Raw genomic sequence first — 23,347 nt, 5'->3', positions numbered from 1 at the left:
AGCAGTATTACTTTTTACCTGTGCTGCCCCTCACTTAATGCCGCCCTGGGCTGCTGCTTCCTTATTGGCTGTTATTTTGCAGGGTTTGCTGATGAGTCTTTGGAGGGTCAGGTTTTGGAGCAGGTGGGTTGCATGGAGACATGAAATGAGTAGCATTACTTTTTACCAGTGCTGCCCCTAGCTTAATGCCGCCCTGGGCTGCTGCTTTCTTATTGGGCATTTTGTAGGGTTTGCTGATGAGTCTTTGGAGGGTGGGGTTTTGGGGACTGTGAGGCACTGAGGGTGTAAATCATATGGTTTACATGGTTTTTTGGTTTACAGGTCTCAGCTGGTCTAAGCTGGTCTTTTAGCGGGTCAAGGTAGTGTTCAGCTGGTTTTATTTGTTGTTAATTTTTAAATTCAAGATTAATAAATAATGTTTTGTTCATTGTCAACTTATAATATATGTGCATTAATTAATACAAACAGAATCTCTATTTTGTGTTTGCATTACTGCTTGTTTAGTAAGTTCAACTATGTTTTGCTTTTAGACTGATTGCATTTCTAAAAGGGTTCATTTCAGGTCACATACAGCAGGCTTGTAAATAATTGTGTAATAAAGTTTGGGGGAAGCCATGGGGGCATATTGTATTAATATTTGTTTATTTGTTGGTGTATGAGTAAACATTTAGTTTGTTTTTATTTTTAGTTTAATGGTGTAGAAATAACTAAACTAATATTGGAGTAGAATATTAGATCTGGTAAACACTAGAAGCTTGCATGCAGTTCTTATTTCTTATTCACTTCAGCTCTGCATCTCAAAGTTTGCCGTTGTCATGACGATCAGCGCACATTTCATTCCTCGCTCAGCTGTGCATGAGAATCAACTATCCAATTTTAAACGCATGAGTGTGATTCCTATGTACAAGCATTTACGCTATATAAATCTCTGGAAAGATGCCTCTGAGATGCCTGTGGGGGTTCTCTTTTGAAAAATAGGAGTAAAGGCTGAACTTGTGTTGAAACTCAATATTGCTCTGACCTTCTTCACACAAACAAAGCCTGCCAGTGTGACAGACAAACCGGACAAAGTTACATCCCTTACAGCGGCCAAAAGCTGCTTACTATACACAGAGGAGGCAGGGATAAATAAGGGATTTTTTCCTTACATCATTCATTCTCATTGACTGTATAGGTGTGTGATGCCATCCCTCCACCCCCCTCTCTGACAGTAGCTCCTATTCTCCTGTAACATACTTCATAAATGGCAGGTGAAAGGTGCCGACCATAGGTAATAGCACGCCTAATCAAATTTCCCCCGCTGAGAAAAGAACGAGAGAATGTAATAAAGGAATAGAGGTGGGAGCCTGAGTGGATCGACCTGCCCAGCTGTCCATTCACACAAAGACTTTGTTCCTCTATCACAGATGAAGAGAATATTGAAGAACGCAGAGACTGGATGACAGGTCCCGCATGCTGATAGAAACCCATCCAGCACTGGAGTAATGAGAAAGAGATGAAATGAGAAAAAAACAAGAATAGGACAATAGATATCTATAAAATGTGAAAGGAAAAATAATGCTTGCATGCGCATTGAGAGATGTGCCGGAGGAATATGCATCATACGCAGTAATCTCACTTGGGCTTCTTTTGTCTTCTTAAGCAATGCCCCTGCCAGCTGGAGAGATTAGAGTCTGGGTGGATCTCAAAAGACCTAGATTAAAGCTAACATGCTTTTATTTAAACATAAACTCCAGGTTTTAGATCAATGCCAGACTGGATTAAGCAGAAATTTGTCATGTGACACGGCTAGGGAATCCCTATTACTGAGGCAGCTGGGTAACTCGATTAATATTCCATTCAATTTCACTATATCAAGTTAAGGGAAGGCAACTTTTTATTTCTCTGTTTCACTGTATTGGAGTTTCAGTTTTAATGTATTGGAGTTTTGAACAGCCACATGTGAATAAACACATATATGTAGAAACAAGAAACATACACATTTCATCTGTATAAAAAACACAAATTCATTATATATGATTAAATTATAAATACATCTCCACTCCTAACCTTAAAACTTTTTTTCAATTCATGTAACAAAGAAGACCATTTACTGTAAATATTCCTGGCCACTGTTCTGTATAATGAAAGTGAATGAGGACTGAGCTGTCAGGTACCAAAATAACATATACTGTAAGTAACAAAAAGAAATCGGTACAGTAGCCTACCGTTCAAAAGTTTAGGATCACTTCTTCACTTATATTTATCACATTTAAAATGAGTAAACTCATTAAAGCAATGGAATGACAAAATTGTTTTACAAAAATAGACCTTTTTTGCTGGATCGGGCTAACAGGCCGATTCAAATCCGATACTGTGCGTTACTCGTGTTTGTTACTGCTATATAAAAGTCAGACTATTATAAAAGCACAGTTTTTATACACTATATTCAAAGTCTTCCTAATATATTCAACAGCTTTATGCGGAACACAAATGCATATGAAGATATTTAAATTCACAAAAACTGAATGGTGTGGTGCTCGTGGAGTTACGGCACATTCACATGGGGCGTAAGCATTGACGCTTCCCATTCACTTTAATGGGTGACGTCAAGCGTTGGCGAATTGAATTGTGGATCCGTCTGCGGCGCGTCACTGCCGTTCCTCGTGCAGAAGTTTAACATTTCTCAACTTTTCAAGTGGCAACGCTAGCGATCAGATTGCCTTATGCAATAGGCAGAGCCAGCCAATTACGTCTATGGAAGACCGGAGCATGTGCTGCTGCCACTGTGATTGGCTGTTGGCCACACTTCAGACAAGCCTTCCGTCAAGCGTTAACGCTTTCGCCCCGTGTGAATGCGCTGTAAAGAAGCATTTATTGCCCGATTCACATTTTAAATGTCCTTTAGTGTATAAGTTTGTATTAGTACATGTTAACAATATGCAAAAGGTTCATACCCCAAAGTAAATGATGACGCGAGTTATCGTCTCTCTTTTCTTGGACTACAACAAACATGCAGATTGTAGACAACAGTTTACTTTCTAGGATTGGTGATGTAGTAAAGACCGACATTATCAAAATTCCTCCCGCTTGGACTCACAGCCTGTAAGGTTAACTCCTGTTAGTATTGCATTGTGACTGAATCTTTCAAACATGTTAAGGAGCGTCACATTTCCTGCTGACATTAGAGGTATTCAGGCCAATCACAACGTACAGATTAGCTATTTGCGTGGCTTAAGGTTAAAAAAACACATTATCTTCCACATACCGAACAGTTTTGTAGCTCCAGATTTCACTCTCTTCCTAAGAGCTTTTCAAATCTGTGCGTTTTAGGAAGAGAGTGAAATCTGGAGCTACAAACATTTTTTTTAACCTTAAACCACGCGAATACATTGTATTATACCAAATACACAAAATAACATTGTTTTTAAGCAATGAAATAGGTGCATTTTAATGCACTGGAGTAGTATCGTACCTGTAAAAATTTACCTGGACTATTTATTTGTTCAGTCGTATGTCCACTCAAAAACTGTCATTATTAATAAATATTTAAGAACAGAAATATTTGTTTAACTTGTACCTCATTTTAAAATAGTTTTTTTTACACCTGACATGTTATTCTCCAGATTTTGTGTGTGTGTGTGTATATATTCATGTTTGGGTGTACACACAATTCTAAATGGATCAAGAAATATAATAGGATTGGGATTGGTATCAGCTGATACTCAGAATTCAGGTATTGAAATCGGATCGGTATGAAAAAGTGGCATTATCCCACTCCTATCTAAAATAAGTCAAATCTGTAATATTTTAGCGTCCGAAGTGTAGTCGCCCTTTCCTGTCTAGAATTTAGTAAAATCGCTTGGCATTTTATGAAGAAGTTTCTTGAGGTTTCACCCTGAGATGAATTTTAAAGAATGATGAGGCAGATGACATCTATTATTGGCTCCTATTGGCTTTTTTCTTCAATATTTATATAAGTAATCTATTTCAAACATTTTTACTCAATAAAATTTTAGTTTTAAAAGTAAGTTTAAGCAATTACATTCAACTTGAGTTCTAATGGTTTTTATGATCATGAGAAATGTTAACCTAAAGTCATCCTAAACTTTCAACCGATAGTATGACAACATAATGGAAGTAAATGACTTTGACATTGAAAATTAATTAAACATTTGTGTGAACTATTCCTTTAAAAAAATTAAAAAAAGCATATTTCTGTTTTGTTGAAAGTTTTAGAAATGAAAGCTGTTTTAAATATGAATTTCAGAAGAATTCATTTTACAGCATTGTACCGATGTACTTTTGTGTCAGTTGTAAAATTCCACCACAAACTGTAATTCAACCTCAAAATGGCCAAAAGAAATCAACACAAAAAAGTATCCAAAAGCTGCTTTGAAATCTACTTCTATCACTAGCATTATGTTTGTTTCAGGTCATGGCCAAGATGTCCTCCTTTTATCCAAGCAGAATGAATTCAACATACAGTCCTCTCTTGGTAGTTTTTAAGAGACTCTAGATTCCCACATATATACTCCTATAAGATTTTTATTGAAACAGCTGTCCAAACATATAAAAACAAACCAGAAAAAATGTCTTATTAATCTTTTAGTATCCTGCTGTTTACATTGTTTGCCTGGCTTCCTAGGTTTTATAAGTATCTTAGAAAACCCAGAAATTTAAAGGATTTGTTTTCACCTGGTCTTAAAATCTTGCCTGGGCAAAAAATTGAAAAGGTGGTCAGAGTTTGTCCTGTAGTAACATTCGACTTATATCTGTCTCATGTGACCACTGTAATGGGAATTTACAACTTTTGAAATGTCACATAGGAATCAAAACATGACCTAGTGTAATGTCAAGATAGTAGAGCACTATTATTAAGTGTACTTTCACATGATTTGTATGTTGATATCGAACAAACTGGACAAGTTTTCTAAAGTCTTTTCATAATTTTCCAAATGAAAGATTACCAGTACTAGTGGCAGTCAATAACTGTTGACCATTGATCAGTTTTTCCTACAAATGCAATGCATAGCGCTACATGAGGATTTAATCTTTAAATATTGTGCAGCCCATTTACACCTGTATTTATTGCACGTGGTTGGAAAACAGATGTTGGGTATAAAACAGAATTAGTTGTAAACAAACTCATGGATCCAAAAGAAATCCAAAGTCATTCAATAATAATTGAATTCAACTCAAATTCAGCTTAAGAAAAACAACAAGGCAAACCAATTTTCTGCATGATTAAAAACCAATTTTATTCAAAAGCCCCATTCAGCTATGGTGAAAAAGACAAACTCTCTTTAGGTTTTAATTGCTAGGTGCATGATAAAATGCAAAAGCCCTGTTTACTAGATATTAATGCTTGAATGCGAAACTTATGACAGCGCTGGGCTTAATCTTTTGAGTTCACATACATCCACCAAACCACATTTAATGCGTAAAATTACACCTGTCAATGTAGTGCCCAGTTCATTAACGTTATTTCCAGATGTGTTGAGAAATGTAATTATGAGCATGATGACGCACAAAGACTGCAAATGTGTGTGCTTTTTTCTTTTGCATCCATCAACACAGCCTCTTATTTTCCAGATTAATTTGAGCATGCAAATAAGATTCAGAAATGGACGGAGCAACTCTCGGATCACTGATTTAATACTCTTGTACTAACAGGAATGGAGAAAGGTTTTTAACGGTTCCTATCAGGCAAGATTAACATGCACAGACATGCATATAGCGTGGATTTGTTATGCTGTTTTACCCCACGCTGTTTAAACAATGTTAAATTAGTCCTATCCTAGACGTCTGAATATTACTGTGACTTCTAACAACTTCAAAGTATCTTCCAAACCACACTCTAAAGTCCATCACATGGTATTAAAGCACTTCCTTAATATCTCTGTTGATGTCCAAGACTTGTTATTCTAATCCTAATTTTAATATTTGATAAGGGAGAAAATCCTCGCATGTTCCATTTAAAACATTTTAAACATACTGTAGAGCGGCTTCAAAACGGATTTGGTCACATTAAAAATTTACAAATTCATTGCAATAGATGCCTTACTTTTTTTAACTACTGTAACTTCACTCTACTGAGACATTTTCCAATTACTTTAACTGCTCCAAATTTAAGTACATGTACAGTCTGTTCCCCTTAACTTTACACAAAGTAGCCACATAAGATGTGTGACCAAATAACCCAGTCTGTTTTCTACATATAATCATCTTGCATTCTATGAAAATATAACCTTGATATCTTTAATATTGGGCGAGTAAGGTCATGTCAAAGATTGAAATTAACATGAAATCAATAAGTGAAATCAAATATTGATGCTCCAAATCTCATTATGTGACTTTAACCTGGATTTCACAGACAGGTTCATATCGTTTTATCATTTGAAACTTTCTTGGTTTGATGTTTTGTTGACATTCATATATTTTAAAGTATCTAAATAATTTTAGGGCCACATTTTCCCACTTTTTTCATGTTAATATTTCTAGTTTTAGTTAAATATAGTTTCACCGACTATTTTTTACTTCCTATTTGACAAATCCTAACAGCGGCGTATGAGAAACTCACATTGTCATAGACCACTGTGCAACCTGATAGGCCAGCCATTAGAAGAAAGAGCTGATGCAGAACTGACCTCATTCCATAGCTGGACTCCTTACGACGACAGTGCAGGGTCACAACCCTATGACCTTCTGTTCTCACGTCCTGACTAACCATCCACAGCGTGGGGTTACTGGGTCGAGCACCAAGGAATGCCACACCATCTTTTAACTTCACCCTGCAGTGAGGAGAAAGAGAAACAAACAATGAGCACTTCACAAGAAAGTTCAACAAGAAAAAACTATAACCTGATATGACCATTCACATGAGATGCATTTTTAAGAATGATTTTGTATAAAAAATATTTTTAACCTTCTGCCCATTAACAGAGGAAAATTAAAGACTGTAAATGAATACAAAACAAAAAGAGCAGTATCAGGCCAGGTAGTCCACTAGTTTAGTTTTAATAAGCACTTTCGATATAACTGAGTACTTCACCGGATGAATTGCACACAATCCTAATGCACATGAGGGCTGTTACAATGTACCATTTTAAAAGCCCAGTTCAAGCATCTATATAGCTATTACCTTCCATTTCCCATCGACACACAGCATTTACTCATGCCAGCAGATTACCATAATAATGCACTACTTGAATGTCAACTCCGCAGACCACTCTCCACATGACCCATCACTTTCTGCTACCAATCTGACCATTATACTAAATATGAGCTTTATATGGAGTTGAATGAGCTTTGCAACTGTTTAAGTACTTTAGTCTCTCTATATCTCTTTCCTCTGTGGACTACACTTGACCTACTGGATAATAATTCACCTGTAAGTTTTTCATTTATCCAGGTACCTGATGAAAACCATTCTAAGCTTTCATTTTTGTTAGCTGGAGAGCTCTCATAGCTGTGTACAGCCCCCAGCAGCTGGTTTCATAGCCTCTACTTATGTTCTGGATAATCCACTCAGATATATTCAGAGCTATTAATCAGTATTAAAATGTGCTGATATAAGAACAAGAAATACTTGTCTTTGCTTCAGTGAGATAATTTATGTTTAAAGATTTTACATGGATGACATACAGTAGCTGCTACATTCCAAGTATAGGTTAAAACAACATTTACATTTATGTATTTGGCAGGCGCTTTTATCCAAAGTGAATTTAAAGGCATTACATCAGTATGTCATGGGAATCAAACCTGCAATCTTGGTGTTGCTCGTGCCATGCGGCCACCATTTGAGCTATACACATAATAGTGTCCAAAATGAAATATCATATACACCGATATCATGTCCACAATGTCAGAATTTTTTTTACCCTAGCTGTCCCAGTGGTGACACCCTTTCAAAAAGTATAGCTTTGCACTTAAATATACATAATAGTATCACAAAGGTACATATTGGTAAATATATGTAGCTACAGTAATGGTAGATATTAGGACCTTTTTAAAGGTAATTGCCCTAGTGCCAGCTGGGGTACATATTTTGACATATTTTTCTAACAGTGTATATAAATTTTAAGGTGATTTGCCTTGTACCCAAACTTTAAAAAAAATTGTGGGATGTACAGTACAATGACACGGTGTAATATGAGGTTGAGGCACTGTGACTATTATTATTATTACTAGGTACAGTATGTGACTAACTCCGCTGTCGCGGCTGACTTTTTGGTTCCGCTCAACGAAACTCAAGATTTCCTCAGGCGGCGCGCGGTGTTGTTGAAAATAATGCTTCTGTTGGTTTGTTGATGCCGAAATTTCTGAGTTTTTATTGTTAACACCACCGGAAGAACCATAGGTATCTTCTCGTTTTCAGTCACCACCTTTCATGTTTAACTACTGGCCGTGCGAGCTCGCCAAAGTCTGTTGTTTGTAAAATCGACATTATTTTTGCTGAAGTTCAGTAAAGACATTCTTAAAATTGTAATAGACATTTAGTTTAATTGCTAAACTACAAGTGAACGACATTTTAATAAATTTCTACATTTGAAATCTGCTTGAATGGACAAAGATTTGAAGCAGCCGTATGGCCATGTAGTAGATGTCTGTATATATTAGAATGTGTGCGAAATGTATCTTGTGTCAAATAGTAAAGCTATATATACCACCTTGCATCAGATTTGATTCTAAAAGATTTGACCCTATCTTAATGTGGGTGAAATGTATTGTAAAACAATAAAATAGTTATGACTTGAATATTTTCGTTTTTAAATCTAAAACTTGTAAAGGAGTTTAGATACAATACCCTTTGGTTTAAAACAAATGAGATCTTGGAGCCAATCTTGGGGTTATTAGCAAAATTCTGAATAAAGAGTGTTATTTGGTGTAATTAGTGGTTTTTTTTTATGTATATCTGACACTTTAAATGTAGAATATGTAGAGGATATGGCGAACAGCTTATCCTGAAAGATTCAGGTCATTAGCTCAAAATTTTAAAAAGTTATAGCAAAAAACTTTATAATTTTCATAATTAGGTCACACATTTTCTTGAATTTTACTGGAAAACGTGGGACAAAAAGTGATGATTTTCAAGTTTCAAAGAGCTAGTATTTTGTTATTCTTGAACCCATAACCATGATCTTGGTCTCATTTAAAAGCTTTTTCAAGATCTTTCTGAACAACCAGTTTTAGCATTTAACGATTTTGAAAATTTTAGCAACATACACATTATTACACCGCCATCATTAACACAAAGCATGATTTGAATGCTGGCGTTAAATGTATACACGGATCTGTGTAGGGGTGTAGGGTATTGTGCATTGGTGTTTAATGTTAATGTTTTATGTTGTTTATCACGGTTTGTTACTTTCCAAACAAAACTTCATTTCATCTGCCATAAAACATTGAAATAACCACATGCATATTCTTTATCTATTATCATTTATTGGGCAACAAACACGCATACAAAGATTACAAACACTCACCAGTTTTCATTTTCCAGAACCAAACCTGTGCAATACACAACCTGGGACTTTTATACACTTACCAAAAATATTTGTTTTGCGCGTCAAGTGAACCTATGTGCATCACGTGTTTTGTCAAGATATGAGCCTGCTGCAGATACATCTAAAGAGTTTATGATAAAAGAGACAGTCGCGTTTGCCAGATACTCGCATAATCTCATGTGTAATCAGAGTTTAATGTTAAGGGAGTGTCTTGCATGTATTTTGTGAACGTCACCGTCTCTTTTATCATAAACGGTTTTGACGCGTGTGCAGCAGGCACTTATTTTGACAAAACACGTGATGCACATAGGATCACTTGACATGCAGAATACATATTTTGAAAACACAAGCAACACACATGACACTCCAAACACATATTTTGAATTTGTGCCCCTCGGATGAGCAGTCACAAGCCGCCACTGCAAGTAACTAGTTATATAAATGTACAGTGTATATATAACAAGCAACATTAATAATATAACCATTACATCAACAAAACATGGCTACACTAGCTAGCTTTCTGCATTGGTGATGGTTTTGTCACAACGTCACCAATGCAGAAAGCTAGCTAGCGTTTTCCATTCTGCATAAATTACAAGTTGATAAAAAATGGATTCACAGACTGCAAAAATTATGCATTTACCAATTTTTTGGGGGGGTTTAATGAAAAAGCAATGTAACTAGTAGTTTAACAAATTACTGTTGTCTGGGAGTAATATGTAAAGTAATAATATAACTTTTGAAAGTAACTAGTAATGAGTAATATATTACATTTTTGAGTAACTAGTCCAACACTGGTCATGACCAAATCATCATGCCCTCCTTCCAATTCCCCAAACAAAACTGCCTTCATAGCGCACATTCACATATCTAAATTTCCCATAAGGCTCCAAGAGTTAGAGGGTCTATATCGCATAATAAAATAAAATAGCCGTGCACACACACATAAAAAGTACAGTACAATGGGAAAATGGTCAAACTGAAAGGCTGACAGAAAAGAAAAGTGTAAAATTTAGGCCAATTCACCCAGACACACAAGCGTGTCAACAGTAATGAAAGAGCGAAGTGGATCTGAGGTTGAATAGATTTCATTCTCTCCACGCTCCGACTCACTCGGAGGGCAAGCAATAGCAGCAAGGGTAGCAGGTAACAGGGGTACACACCAGTCCACATGACCGTAATAGGATGACAAATGGGCAGCAAACAGCCAATCAAAAGGCTCAGTTGGGGGTGGGACCACATTAGCATGAGACAGGGGCCCATAATTGACCCAGGAGGGATAACAGATGGAAAGACACCCGAAACGAGAGAGGTCTAGCTTAGTCACACATCTCTCATTACAAGTCTCCTCTGATCCATGCAGACCGGCCCTCCGATTCCTAATTGGTTTCACCATTGGATGTCAATGTGCGTTTGTTCAAGCTCACAGTGGTTCATTAAATTTGTTAAAGCTGGCCTGCGAACAGATGTGATCAGATGGAAAATAATGATCTGAGGATTGGGACAGCAGGTCTGAGAACAGCTATTGACTGGCTATTGTATACAGTAATGTATTAGAAATACATGGGATATAGTGCACATGTATTTTCAGAGAACAGGGCACTGTCCCCGAATCAGTTGTTGGTCTTGAATGCTGAAACTTTGAAAGGGTGGCAGATTGTAATGTCACAGTAGATCAACTCATTATGAGGGTAAGTTATTCTCTACAGAAGCATAATGCCCATGTGGATAAACTAACATGTACAGCTGATGCTAAGTCATTACTCCATAAATCTTTAAGAAACCATCTCCAGCTGATCTACAGATTAGATTACAAGACAATTACAAAAATGCTACAATATAACAGATATGTGTCGGTCTACAAAGCCACAAAGCAACCAGTCCAATTGCTGATTACATTTCTATGGCTGATTTGACAATGCTTATTATACAAGGATTGTAAACAACAGCATATGGACCATTTCTGTGTTTGTTACAGAAGATTAAGCTAAACTGCACAGCGGTAAAAAGGGAAACGATGGACCATAGCAAACGTTACTGCAGAATTCCCTTTTTCACAAAAGAACAGCTAGAGAAGAAATTTACTATTGAATTTTACTAGAAAGCCAAATTTTTACTTCAAAACATGCAAGGGTCATAAACTTTTGTTAAAGGGGACAGAGAAGGAAAAAAACATTTTTACCTTGTCTTTGTTGAATAGTCTACCCGCATTCACGAACATACAAAAAGTGCTAGACATGCTAAACAGGGTGTTTTCACATATACACTGTTTAGGTCGACCCAAATGACGTGTCGCTCCGAGTACGGTGCGTTTGGGTCAGTGTGAACACAACAGCCGCACTCGGGTGCGCACTAAACGACCGCTCCGAGACCGCTCTAAACAGGTGGTCTCGGAGCGGCTGTTGCCGAACTCTGGGGCGACCCACCTGTGGTGTGAACACTGCTGGACCTCGGGCCGAACCAAATACAGGAAGTTCTCCACATGTTTGAGCCACTGGGCTTTCGTTGTGACGTGAGCCGGGTGTTATATTGTGGGTTAACAACAAACAAGCCAATCCTGGTCCGTTGCATAGAGATTCGCTGTCTCCTTTACGTTTGAGCTGATGATTTTATAAATGCATAGCTGTCCTCCACACACAAATAGTGACATTACGGGCTTTTAGCAAACGGCTCCGTGAGAAAGGCTTTAATAGAACAGCTACGCAATTTCGCGTTAAAGCAAAGAAACTTCGCAAAGACGTGCATCGTTTATCTCCACATCTTGATAGCTGCGCTCTCCCTGTCAAGCTGGTTGTCGTGGAAACGTGGGGGTGGTCATGAGACGGTAAGAGCTGTCAGAGACCAATGACAGCGCTGACCGTTGTCACATGGTGTACGGTGCGGCATTTCGAATAAAGTAAAAAATATATATATGTGAACACGGACCGCACTAACTGAAAAATGATACAATGTATTTTGGTGCGCTCCGAGGCCGCACCACGGTGCGCACCAACATATGTGAAAACAACCTCAGTCTCATAGAAATTCCTCTTTTAGAAATGTCAGCCAGAAAACGGCTCAATCTGAAAAACTGATGCTTATGACATCACAGGCATCTCACTGCCCCTCCACTTTAAAAAAAATGGCTACATTTTTTGATTGGCAGCAAAGTCAGCCAATCAGTAATGAGATTGAAAGTTAAGCCAGTAGGGGGAGCCAAATAGGTGCAAAACCACTTGTTTAAAATCCCCCACCCTAATAGAGCTATCTGGAGAGGTTTTTAGGAAGCTTCTAAGGCATTACAGACCCAAACAAAATTTTTTTTGTCTACATGTCACATCACAGAACAAGGATAAATACCCCATCATTCAATCATTCTATGTCACCTTAAAACACAGAGCATATTTTTTTTGCGATAATCCAAAAGTCTATGGGAAAATGAATGCTAACTTCCAGGTTAGCCTACAAAAATATGTCACCCCGCAGCACTCTATTGGCCCTATTTGTTACTGGAAACCTTCACATGGTCCGAGGTTTGGACAAAATGTCATAAATCAATCAAGAAAATAATCACACCCACCAACCCTTATGACTGAGAAAATATATTTCATTAAACTAACTCTTAAACAGGTTTTAATGGTTTTTACAGTTGAAATGTTAATAATAACACTATGTCACTAAAGCCAGTTTGAAGAAGTTTGTGTAGTGATGCCATTAAACTCTACACCGGTCTTATCTGCTAAATTAAGCATAAATATGTATGTATGTGAAAAGGGTCCATTTCATCAGCCCTCAGAATTGCTAAGGGTAAGCTGCCCTTCAGCAAAGTTTGTTCAAACACACCTGAACCAGCCAATCAAAGTCTCTGGGTCCTTTTGAAGACCAACACCAAAGGTTTTAAGGCACGGTTGGATTTTAACTCTTACGTAAGGCAGATCTGCAGGAGCAGAGTTTGGCACAGCATATTTCATTTCTCTGTAAACAAGATCTTGAGATCGGAGAAACTAAAAATTGGTCATGTAAGCCAAAGGCTTTAAACATTTAATATTTACAGACTTTTGGTGGGGTTTAAGTAATGGGTGAAGTTTGCCGGTTTGTTTTGTTACAGATGACTTTTCTTTTGTCTTTAATTGTCACTTGGATATCAGCTGACGTCACTCACTTGTCTTCCGCCATTTTGAGGACCTGAAGTGGTCGCTAAAGAACAAGAAGCTATGCCTTCAATATGCTGTGAGCATCAAAATCGCTATTTTAACAACACTAAGAAGGCTCAACACAACATGATATTTTGCTCGAAGTATCGCCTGTGTCTCTACACGTGAACTCAAGCATTGAGAACATTGTTTGTGAATACAGAGTTAACTAAAAAGAATGTTTTGAACAACTGACTTTGGATGATTTGGCGTCCGCTCGCCGCCTTCTTCCCAGTCAAGATGTATCGATCTCCAATTGCGACGCAAGGAGGGAGGAGAGTAAAGATTGAAATCTCCTAAAGCATTGTTCCATAAAAATGCACGGATAATTTGTTGTTTTGTCGCAAGTGAAAAACAATATTGACCTTCTAGTTGAAAAAGGAGCCTCATATGATATTCATTCATTCGCATTCGGAAATCGATTATTTATGTCTGGCAGAGATGACGAGCGGACATCATAACAGCCAAAGTCAGTTGTACAAAACCTTTCTTTTTAGTAAACTCTGTGTACACAAACAATGTTCTCAATGCTCGCGTTCATGTGTAGAGATCCAGGTGATACTTCGAGCAAAGTTTCATGTTGTGTCGCGCCTTCTTATGTTGTAAAATAGTGGTAGTTTGGTAGCAGCGGACAGCGGCTGGAAGAACGCATCAGGGATCGAGAAGGCATCACACCCTAACCAAGATTTATTTTTTTAAAGTAGCGTTTATTTTCATGACAGTCGAGATGCGACATGTTGTCTTTCGTAGCCCTTTACTGTATCCGTAAGAATCATAGACAGTAAAAGATAAGAAATCCGTAAATCGTAGCAAGGTAGCCAATGATTGTCAATAGCCTACTGGTACTCGGTAGGTCCTCAAGATGGCGGCATGACGTAAAAGGCCACATGACTGAAATCCATCTATACCATGGGCCTGTTAAAAGCTGTATTCTGATTGGCTGAGAAATGTTACATGGGTGTTGATTATTTTTCTGTAAACCACACACCTAACCAGTCAAATGTCCTTAAAAATAAGCACCAAAGCACCAGAGTTTTTGGTGGTAAAAGAATAAAATTGTTATAATGTTGAATTATAAGAAAATAAAGCACACCCGCGATGTAATGGCACGTCGCAAATGGGTGTGCATTATTTTCTTATAATTCAACAGCCCATCATCAATTATTCCTTACATATACACATACATACACTGAAGCAAAATGTAGTGAATGCATAGAGCAGTGTAGAGCAAAATGCTTATTTCTGCAAGACTGCTTAAATGTGTATTTTAAATTCAAATGTACCTGAAGCAGAAAAATAAAGCTACAAATATATAAAATAAAGTACACAGAACAAAAGTAGCAGAAACTAAGATACAATGTTTACAGTATCTAAATTTATAATTCTACACTGTACTGTATGTATAAAATACATTGTACATGAGTATGAGACTGTATGAGACATATAGCCTACATACATATTATCTATGTGTGTTTATCTATCTACTTAATATTTTACAATTATATATTTGGCACTTTTTTCTCTAAAGTTACTTACAGTGCATTCCATCTATACATTTTATCAGTATGTGTTCCCTGGGACTGAACTCATGACTTGCATTGCTAACACAATCTTTACCTGTTGAATAACAAAAAATACCATTTAGAGCCACAGGAATAATATTATTATTCCATACTTACATAAATACAACTTTATAAATAAAAAAATTGTATTAAATATAAATTAGAAATTGATCTAGTGATTTAACAGCTGCGCTATGGTAAGGTTATAAGTCACAACAAATAGAGAGCACTTTAATGCTGCCAAAGAATGCATTAATACAATATGTTAAATTGATCTCTGAAATCTATATAGAGGGTTTCAGTGGCATGTTTACCCACCACGCAAACCACACAATTGTGTGGGGCCCCACAGGCTTGGGGGGCCCCCTACTGGCCACAAGGTGTGCGAAAGTATGTTACGTTTATTCAGACCCAAATCTAAGGTACGGAATAAAGCACGCACGAGCGAGAGATGTGCGAGTATGCACGCAGAATAATATTTGCGCGCATCCTCACGAGGGCACATATATATATAGGCTACTTCATGATCGAAACTCTACAGGAAAGTGTAGATGTATAACAGGTATAAACATGAGAAAGACACCACGCAGGGGTTTAAATCACATTGAAAATACATAAATCATATTCTGTATCTCATCATTGAAATTGTCATTAAAATCTCATCTTTAGTGTATTTCTAGTCTATATGTTTGTTGTATCTCACAGTAAGTTTGTTTTTGCAATATGAACATGAGAGCTATGTGATTCCCATCCATAAATTCAAGCAATAACCAACTTACAATGTTGTTTGCTGATGTTTGTTAGTTCAGTTTGTTAGATCAGTCTGAATCATAATCTAATTCTTCCTCTTTTTCCTCATTTAGTTTTTTAGTAAGATGTGAGACACTGAAGTTGCAGTATTAATTACATTGTTTTAAATACATGCAAGCAAAAGATATATCTGATAGGGGTGTGAAACCTTTTTTAAACCAAGAATTTTTGTCATACCAAACTGTAAGCAGTGTAAAACAAAATAAACCCGCACTGTAAAAAATTGCTGTAAAAAAACGGGGAATTTTGGACAGTAATTTACCGTTTCTCATAAATACAGTTGAATACTGTAAATAAACATTAATATGACAAACAAAATAATAACAGCAAGCTCCTGTTCAGTCTTACGGGATAATACAGTATTTTTTGGTTTGGTCAGGCATGTCAGACATGTGACGAGCTCATCTGCAACCATGAGTAAAACTGATTTAACTACACTGTTTTTCTGCATTTTATTATACGAGAAGGAAGCAGAATTAAAGACTGTCTATCAATTTTCACTCCGATTGTGACCCTACCAGCACTGAGACGGACGACGAATTCACTTATTTTTTACTCCTCGCCTGTATATCAAGGTAAGCACAAACTGAACAGAGTCTGTGTTTCTAAGTGAAATAATTGACAAAATGTTATATATATTTGCTTATTTTTGAAATATTTCTAAAAACGATTTATTTGATTTTGACATAATTAGGGCAGATTGTTAAACGAATTGGCAACTAGCTATATAGGTTAAATACAAATAAAGATGCTAATGTTAATTTGCAATCTAATCAAATGTCTGACTGATGTGCGATTATCTATTGATATTTTTTTTAAATCTACATGAGGGATTGGGCTCTGTTTCACCATTTGTTTGTATCTTTTTTCAATGTGTGCACTTTTAATCTTTGTACAGCGCCTCGTGAATGTGTTAACATTTAGCCTAGTCCCATTCATTCCTATGGCTCCAAACAGGGATGAATTTAGAAGCCACCAAACACTTCCATGTTTTCCCTATTTAAAGACTGTTACATGAGTAACACAAGTAAGTTTGGCACAAAATAAAACTTTTGTTTGGAGCCATTGGAATGATTGGGGTTAGGCTAAATGCTACATTCACGAGGCACTGTAAAAGATGAAGTGCACGCATTGAAAAAAGATAGGGCTGTATTAATTCGTCTAAGTTGAGGTAAGAACATAGTAAAATATTGAAAACGGCTAGTCCAAGGCTGATACTGCTGGGTAAGTGTAACACTAAGGTATGGAGTATAGAACAATAAAACAGTAGGCCTATAGAAAAGTCTTTCAGTCTGTCTAAAAAATCTCTTTCTGAAATTAATATCATTAGCTTTTGTAAGTAATGGATTTGTAGCAGTATAATATCTGATAGTTTTTTGGGACATTAACTATAATTGTTGTCTGCATCAGTTGCTGGTGATGAAGTAACATTTGGAGGTTGGATGATCAGCAGTGAAAACATCATCATCTGTGAAGGCAAGATGAAGCTGCGAGGACACTGGAGTTTGTTCAAAGGTAAATCCTCTACTAGCTGTTCAAGAATGTCACATTGCGTTAAATTAGTGTCTCTTTCTTTTTTGTAAATTGACTTTAATTGCATTAGGTCTTTTAAATAGTAAGTCGAAGTTTAAGCTAGCATGTGCATATAGACATAACACTGGGTTTTGGCCAAATTTGTTGTCATGCTACATGTTTTTGAATAAAGTATTTCTCTCTCATTACTGCCAGAATGGCAACAACCAGAATATTTATACTGTGAATGCAGTTGGTTTTATCTGTCTTCATTGCAATTAATCTTTACTTTTCTCATTGTACTTTGTAGATGCTTAATTGGTGTGAACCCTAAGAGGTGAACAAAAGCCAGGCAGGTGAAGGTGTCCGAGAAGACAGGAAAGCTTGTCCAGAAAAACGCAGCAACTGTTAATCCCCATGTGACCACCCTCATCAAAAACTTCATGGACTTTGAGTGGCTTTCACATTGTATTCTGCAGTGTTGTGATATTTATGTGACATCACAGCATTATGTTTTATTCAGCCCAGTCTCATTAGTGAGGCAGAAACTGACATTTAAGAATGCACTGAATTTTGTTATATTTAATAAAAACAGTGTTTTATCATCATCCTTTGTTTGAGAATTTTTTTGCAAGCAATTTTAAGTGTTTATTTTAAAATTACATTTTAACAATGCTAGACAAATCACATTCTACAGTATAAATAACAGCAGGAACCCTAAAATAACAGTATAATGCATCCAAACATCTGACAGTATTATACTGTGCAGCTCCCTTTTTTTACAGTACTGTCTCGTAATATTTGTACAGTAAAAAACTGTTGTTGTAAATTACAGTAGGTAATCTGTAAAATTACAACTATATGCTGGCAAATCTAGCTGCCAGTATATTACTGTAATTTAACAGTGAAATTTTTTACAGTGCGATTTATATATATATATATATCTCACTTAATTCTATATTCTGAATATTATTGTTGTGCAATTCAAATGAAAAACCTTGGGCAATCCTGGGGCATGGGGGGCCCGATTCTTGGACTTTGCTAAGGGCCCCCAAAATGGTAAACACGCCACTGGAGGGTTTGTGGCTTTATTAACCACAAAAATTATCCAGGAACATGTTTACAAGTCCATTTACAACCCAAGGGTTTTCCTTTAAAATGAAATGGTCTATTATTACCTTATTTAAAAGGGTCATAAATAATAATGTTGAGCTCTGCTCTGATTGGCTGTTTCTCAGAGCAGTAGCTCTGTGTTGGTCTAAACAGACCTTATATGTTTGACCCTGTTTGGGATAAAGATTCAGATTTTGAGGATTAATCAATTATTTGGAGATTGGAAATGGATGTTTCTGAATGTTAGTTTGTGTTTTTTTCAGTATGAACCTGCAAAATGTAACTATAACATCAATAGAACTTCAGCCTAGACCCTAGCATATAGCATTAACTAGCATATAGCGCAAACTCAGCAGTCACTACTTTGTTTTAGCATTGAAACAACATTGTAATTAATTTAATGTTGGGGGTGTACAACCCAACTGTAAAGTCACAGTTGGTGTCATTTTCAGACTGGCCTGTTTCCAGCTGTCTTTTGTACACACAAGATTTACATAAGAAAAAGGATAGATTTGGGTAGGGATGGTACCAATATCCAGGGAACACTCAATTGTCCCTAGCAATTCTATCATGCCTCCTTAACCCTTCATCTTTTTTAGTAACGTGTTGAGGTAGGCTGCAGCTATATTCGGTTGTATTAGGCGCAAAAGCTCCAGATGCAACGTGATTATGCAGTTACCGGTATGTGAGGAAGAAAGTATTCTAATAACAACAGCTTTATGCACAACATACAGAGTTTGTCACATATTGATTTAGGGACAGTTTTTTACACAGTACATAACAATGGCAAATTAACCAGATGAGTTGCCATCTTAAACATTAGTGTGTATTAATGTGTGTGTGTGTGTGTGTGTGTGTGTGTGTGTGTGTGTGTGTGTGTGTGTGTGTGTGTGTGTGTGTGTGTGTGTGTGTGTGTGTGTGTGTGTGTGTGTGTGTGTGTGTGTGTGTGTGTGTGTGTGTGTGGCAATAAGGCTAATTTGGTGATGAGATGGAGGCAAAAAAAGCCCTTGGAGGAAACAATCCTGTTTGATGTTCACGATATGTCATTACCATGTACAGAACACTTATTATTCATCTATGCCTAGGTAAATACAGTTTTCTATTATATGGCACCTTTAACTCACCCTCTCTTTTTATCTTTTATTATATATGCAGGCATTGGCTTCAATTCAGCCTCCCTGTAGCTCAGCTTGTATAAAAAGCACCAACAGTGTCAGTCACGGGTTCAATACCCAGAGAACACACAAACAGATACAGTGTAGTTTGAATGCATTTCATTTTTGGATAAAATCACCAAATGCATAAATATAAATAAATAAATTCAGCATTTCTTGTCCACCTATTTAGAGTTTTTGTGTTAAGAATGTAAAATCACAGAATTAAATGGTCATTCTTTTGTAAAAAAAAAAAAAGTGACACATGTCCGTACATGCAGCTGAAACATGTGATTGCAGGTACCTAACTTGCAGGTATCTCCTCACAAAGCTTACTTCACAGAATTATTAATCTTTCACCTATTTGTGCTTTCTTCTCACTCCAGTGGATTCCTCCATACATAATGATGAGATAAGTGAGATGGCAAGTTACTCCCCAGGTAGCATTATGATAAAATAAAAACACCAGAACAAAATTCAATAAGTCTGGTGTCTGGATGCTCTTGGGAGTCCCTTTCAATCCCCTGCCTGTAATTGAGTCACTCAGACTGCATACACACACATAAGTCACAGGTCTGAAATCCATTTAGGTCCAAACACATATGCACACTCGGTCTTAAACTGATTATCAGATTCACTATAGAAAAGTCTTCATCAAGTCAAACAAAACGCGCAGTGGGTAATGATGAAAAGACATGCTGAGGTATTTGTTGCTTGAGTGTCACAGAATTGCTGTTCTACCGTATCTGTAAGATCTTGCATGAACTATCTTTTGGAAGTTACTTAAGGTAAGCTACAGAAATGTTGCTTTAAACAAATAATTGCAAACAATTTAGTTTAAAATCCTGACCATTTTGATAATCTGACCATGTTTACTATGGAGGACCACAAGAGTCATGCAAAATGTAATAAAGAACTTCAATATTTAATAACTACCTGGACAATAAAAATAGCAATTAATAGATTTGTTTAAAAATTCATTAATTAATCTATAAATAAATAGACAAAGTTATAAAAAAAATCATTATGTAAGATTTTATTAGGCAATAAAAAGTGAGATTATAAAAATAACGTAGAATTGAAATATTAATCCATTAATAAATAGTTCAAATTAATATAACAATTTATAAAAACAACATAAAATACTCAATAAGTTCATTATTTTAAATTGCATTTATAAATTCTTAATTAAATAATGGAATTTCAAAATGTATTTCAAAAAGCGATTTAAAAAGAGAAATAAATAACTGGATTTATAAATTGAATTACAAATACAGGTTTAAATTAGGCATTTAAAAGGGCATTTTGGTTTAACTTTTCTGTTTTCATTTTCCCAATGATTCTCCTTATTCTTTTCGCTATTGGATTTGCTTTTCAATTTAGCCTCTCTATTTAGCTTTTCCGTGACTCTTTGGGTCCTTGCAAATGGTCAAATGAGAAATGCAAATTAGCTATGGCCAGGAGGATGAAACAAGCTCGCTGATTGGCTCTGATTGTACATCATGCGCAGATTTATAGATCTCAGATGAGGACCCAAAGAGTCACGGAAAAGCTAAATAGAGAGGCTAAAACGAAAAGCAAATCCAATAGCGAAAAGAATAAGGAGAACCAATGGGGAAATGAAAACAGAAAAGTCAAACGGAAATGCCCTTTTAAATGCCTAATTTAAACCTATTTGTAATTCAATTTATAAATCCAGTTATTTATTTCTCTTTTTAAATCGCTTTTTGAAATACAATTTGAAATTCCATTATTTAATTAAGAATTTATAAATGCAATTTAAAATGATGAACTTATTGAGTATTTTATGTTGTTTTTATAAATTGTTATATTAATTTGAATTAGTTATTAATGGATTAATATTTCATTTCTATGTTATTTTTATAATCTCATTTTTTATTGCCTAATAAAATGTTACATAATGATTTTTTTTGTAACTTTGTCTATTTATTTATAGATTAATTAATGAATTTTTAAACAAATCTATTAATTGCTATTTTTATTGTCCAGGTAGTTATTAAAAATTGAAGTTCTTTATTACATTTTGCATGACTCTTGTGGTCCTCCATAGTTTACTGGAATTTTCCATGTTTAATGAAAATATATTATCAGATTCAGTAAAAAAATAACAACTTCAAGAAATCAACAATGCAGCAAAACATTTTCAGAAGAACTTATAATACAGTAGTTTGTTAGCGATTGACTCAATTTAGCTAAAAGCGCCACAAATAATTGAACTGAAATTATTTGTTAGTGGGTTAATAAACTCAATCATACCCAACCTAGTTTCACATTTGTATACTCATTGAAGTGTATGCACGGATAAACCTACCCAGTCTCATGTAGATGCGTATAAATAGCACGAAAAAATTGTGCAAAACATACGCCAAATTCCAATTTGGCGTGCATATGATACGCCAGTCCTTCCCATTCACTTAAACTGCACATCTTTTTTGTCATTTTATTTATTGGTTTCCCACTTTTTTCAGTTTTTTTTTAAACCATTTTCGCTTGATTTTACGGTTAGATTTGAGATTTTCTTAAGGAGGTTATTTAATATACAGGTTTCTCCATGATTTTATCTATTTTTGAGCCATCGTCGCTTGGAGGTGGGGTTAGAATTGGGGTTTGGGTAAGGATGTCATTTTTATGTTTATTCTAACCCTAAACCCAAGCAACAATGGTTTAAAAAAACTGAAATAAATTGAGAAACCAATAAATAAAACAACAAAAAAGATGCGCCATTTAAGTGAATGGGAAGGACTGGCGTATCATATGCACAGTATTGCACGATTTTCACACTTCATGCTATTTATACGCAACTCTGTGAAACTGGGTTCGATATACTTGAATTTACTTGTCAGAATGTGCAACTCGTGAGAATAATTTCCATAACAATGCACTAAAATTAATTCTAAATCAAGTAAGCGTTTTTGAAACACCGAAAATAGATGGACTCTAAAGCATGAATTATTTACAAAACTTTGAAAAAAGTCCCCAATGAATGAATTTAATTTTTGTAATTTTTTTCAAGAGGTTGTTTTCCATATTGTGTTTATTTATGTTTGATATAAATGTACATTAAAAATGTTTTTATGATTATTTTTAAATGTTTATAAAAAATCTTTTAGATTGTTACATTTAAAATAATCAGTAGTGTCACGTTTTCATGTGATCAACAAACCCTACGTACCATTTCAGTCAGTTGTACTCTTTCAGTAAATGAATGCATACAAAAATGAAAAATGAAAATTGTTGCTACTACAATTAAAACGTATTGCAGTTGGGCTTGACATAATGATATTGGCTCAACAAATGCTTGAGAAACTTGATTGAAAACTAACATAATTTTTTGTAAATTGTAGGCCTATTATAATGCTAAGCTGGGCTGTAATTCAATGCCTAGATGCACAAGATGCACAGAAACAACCTCCCTCTATATAAAGTTAATGTTGCTTGTGCAATCAAACCATTCTTTAAGACTCAGCAATTTAGGCCTAATAAATCTAGCAAACTCAGTGACGGATGTCTCCAGA

General features: G+C 35.8%; 1 protein-coding gene and 1 long non-coding RNA gene across 4 annotated transcripts in view; one reads left to right on the top strand and one right to left on the bottom strand.

Annotated features, from left to right (window-relative positions):
• Positions 1 to 23,347, bottom strand: part of LOC135729654 (transmembrane protein 132C) — a 287,538-nt gene that overhangs the window by 124,108 nt on the left and 140,083 nt on the right. The window contains exon 3 of the mRNA XM_065247459.2: positions 6,630 to 6,773. Within this exon, the coding sequence (XP_065103531.1) occupies positions 6,630 to 6,773 (144 nt within the window). The remainder of the gene's footprint in view (positions 1 to 6,629; positions 6,774 to 23,347) is intronic.
• On the top strand, positions 16,254 to 18,201 carry LOC135729655 (uncharacterized). Of its 3 annotated transcripts, none has more exons than XR_010525729.2 (3): positions 16,254 to 16,607; positions 17,443 to 17,547; positions 17,855 to 18,201. It is a non-coding gene; the product is annotated as an uncharacterized lncRNA (long non-coding RNA). The 3 variants fall into 3 exon arrangements; XR_012337953.1 differs by lacking the exon at positions 16,254 to 16,607 and adding an exon at positions 17,080 to 17,203; XR_010525730.2 differs by lacking the exon at positions 16,254 to 16,607 and adding an exon at positions 17,117 to 17,256.

Source organism: Paramisgurnus dabryanus, chromosome 11 (genome assembly GCF_030506205.2).
Source record: "Paramisgurnus dabryanus chromosome 11, PD_genome_1.1, whole genome shotgun sequence".
NCBI classification, from domain to species: domain Eukaryota; kingdom Metazoa; phylum Chordata; class Actinopteri; order Cypriniformes; family Cobitidae; genus Paramisgurnus; species Paramisgurnus dabryanus.
This window is presented reverse-complemented; position numbering and strand designations above follow the sequence as displayed.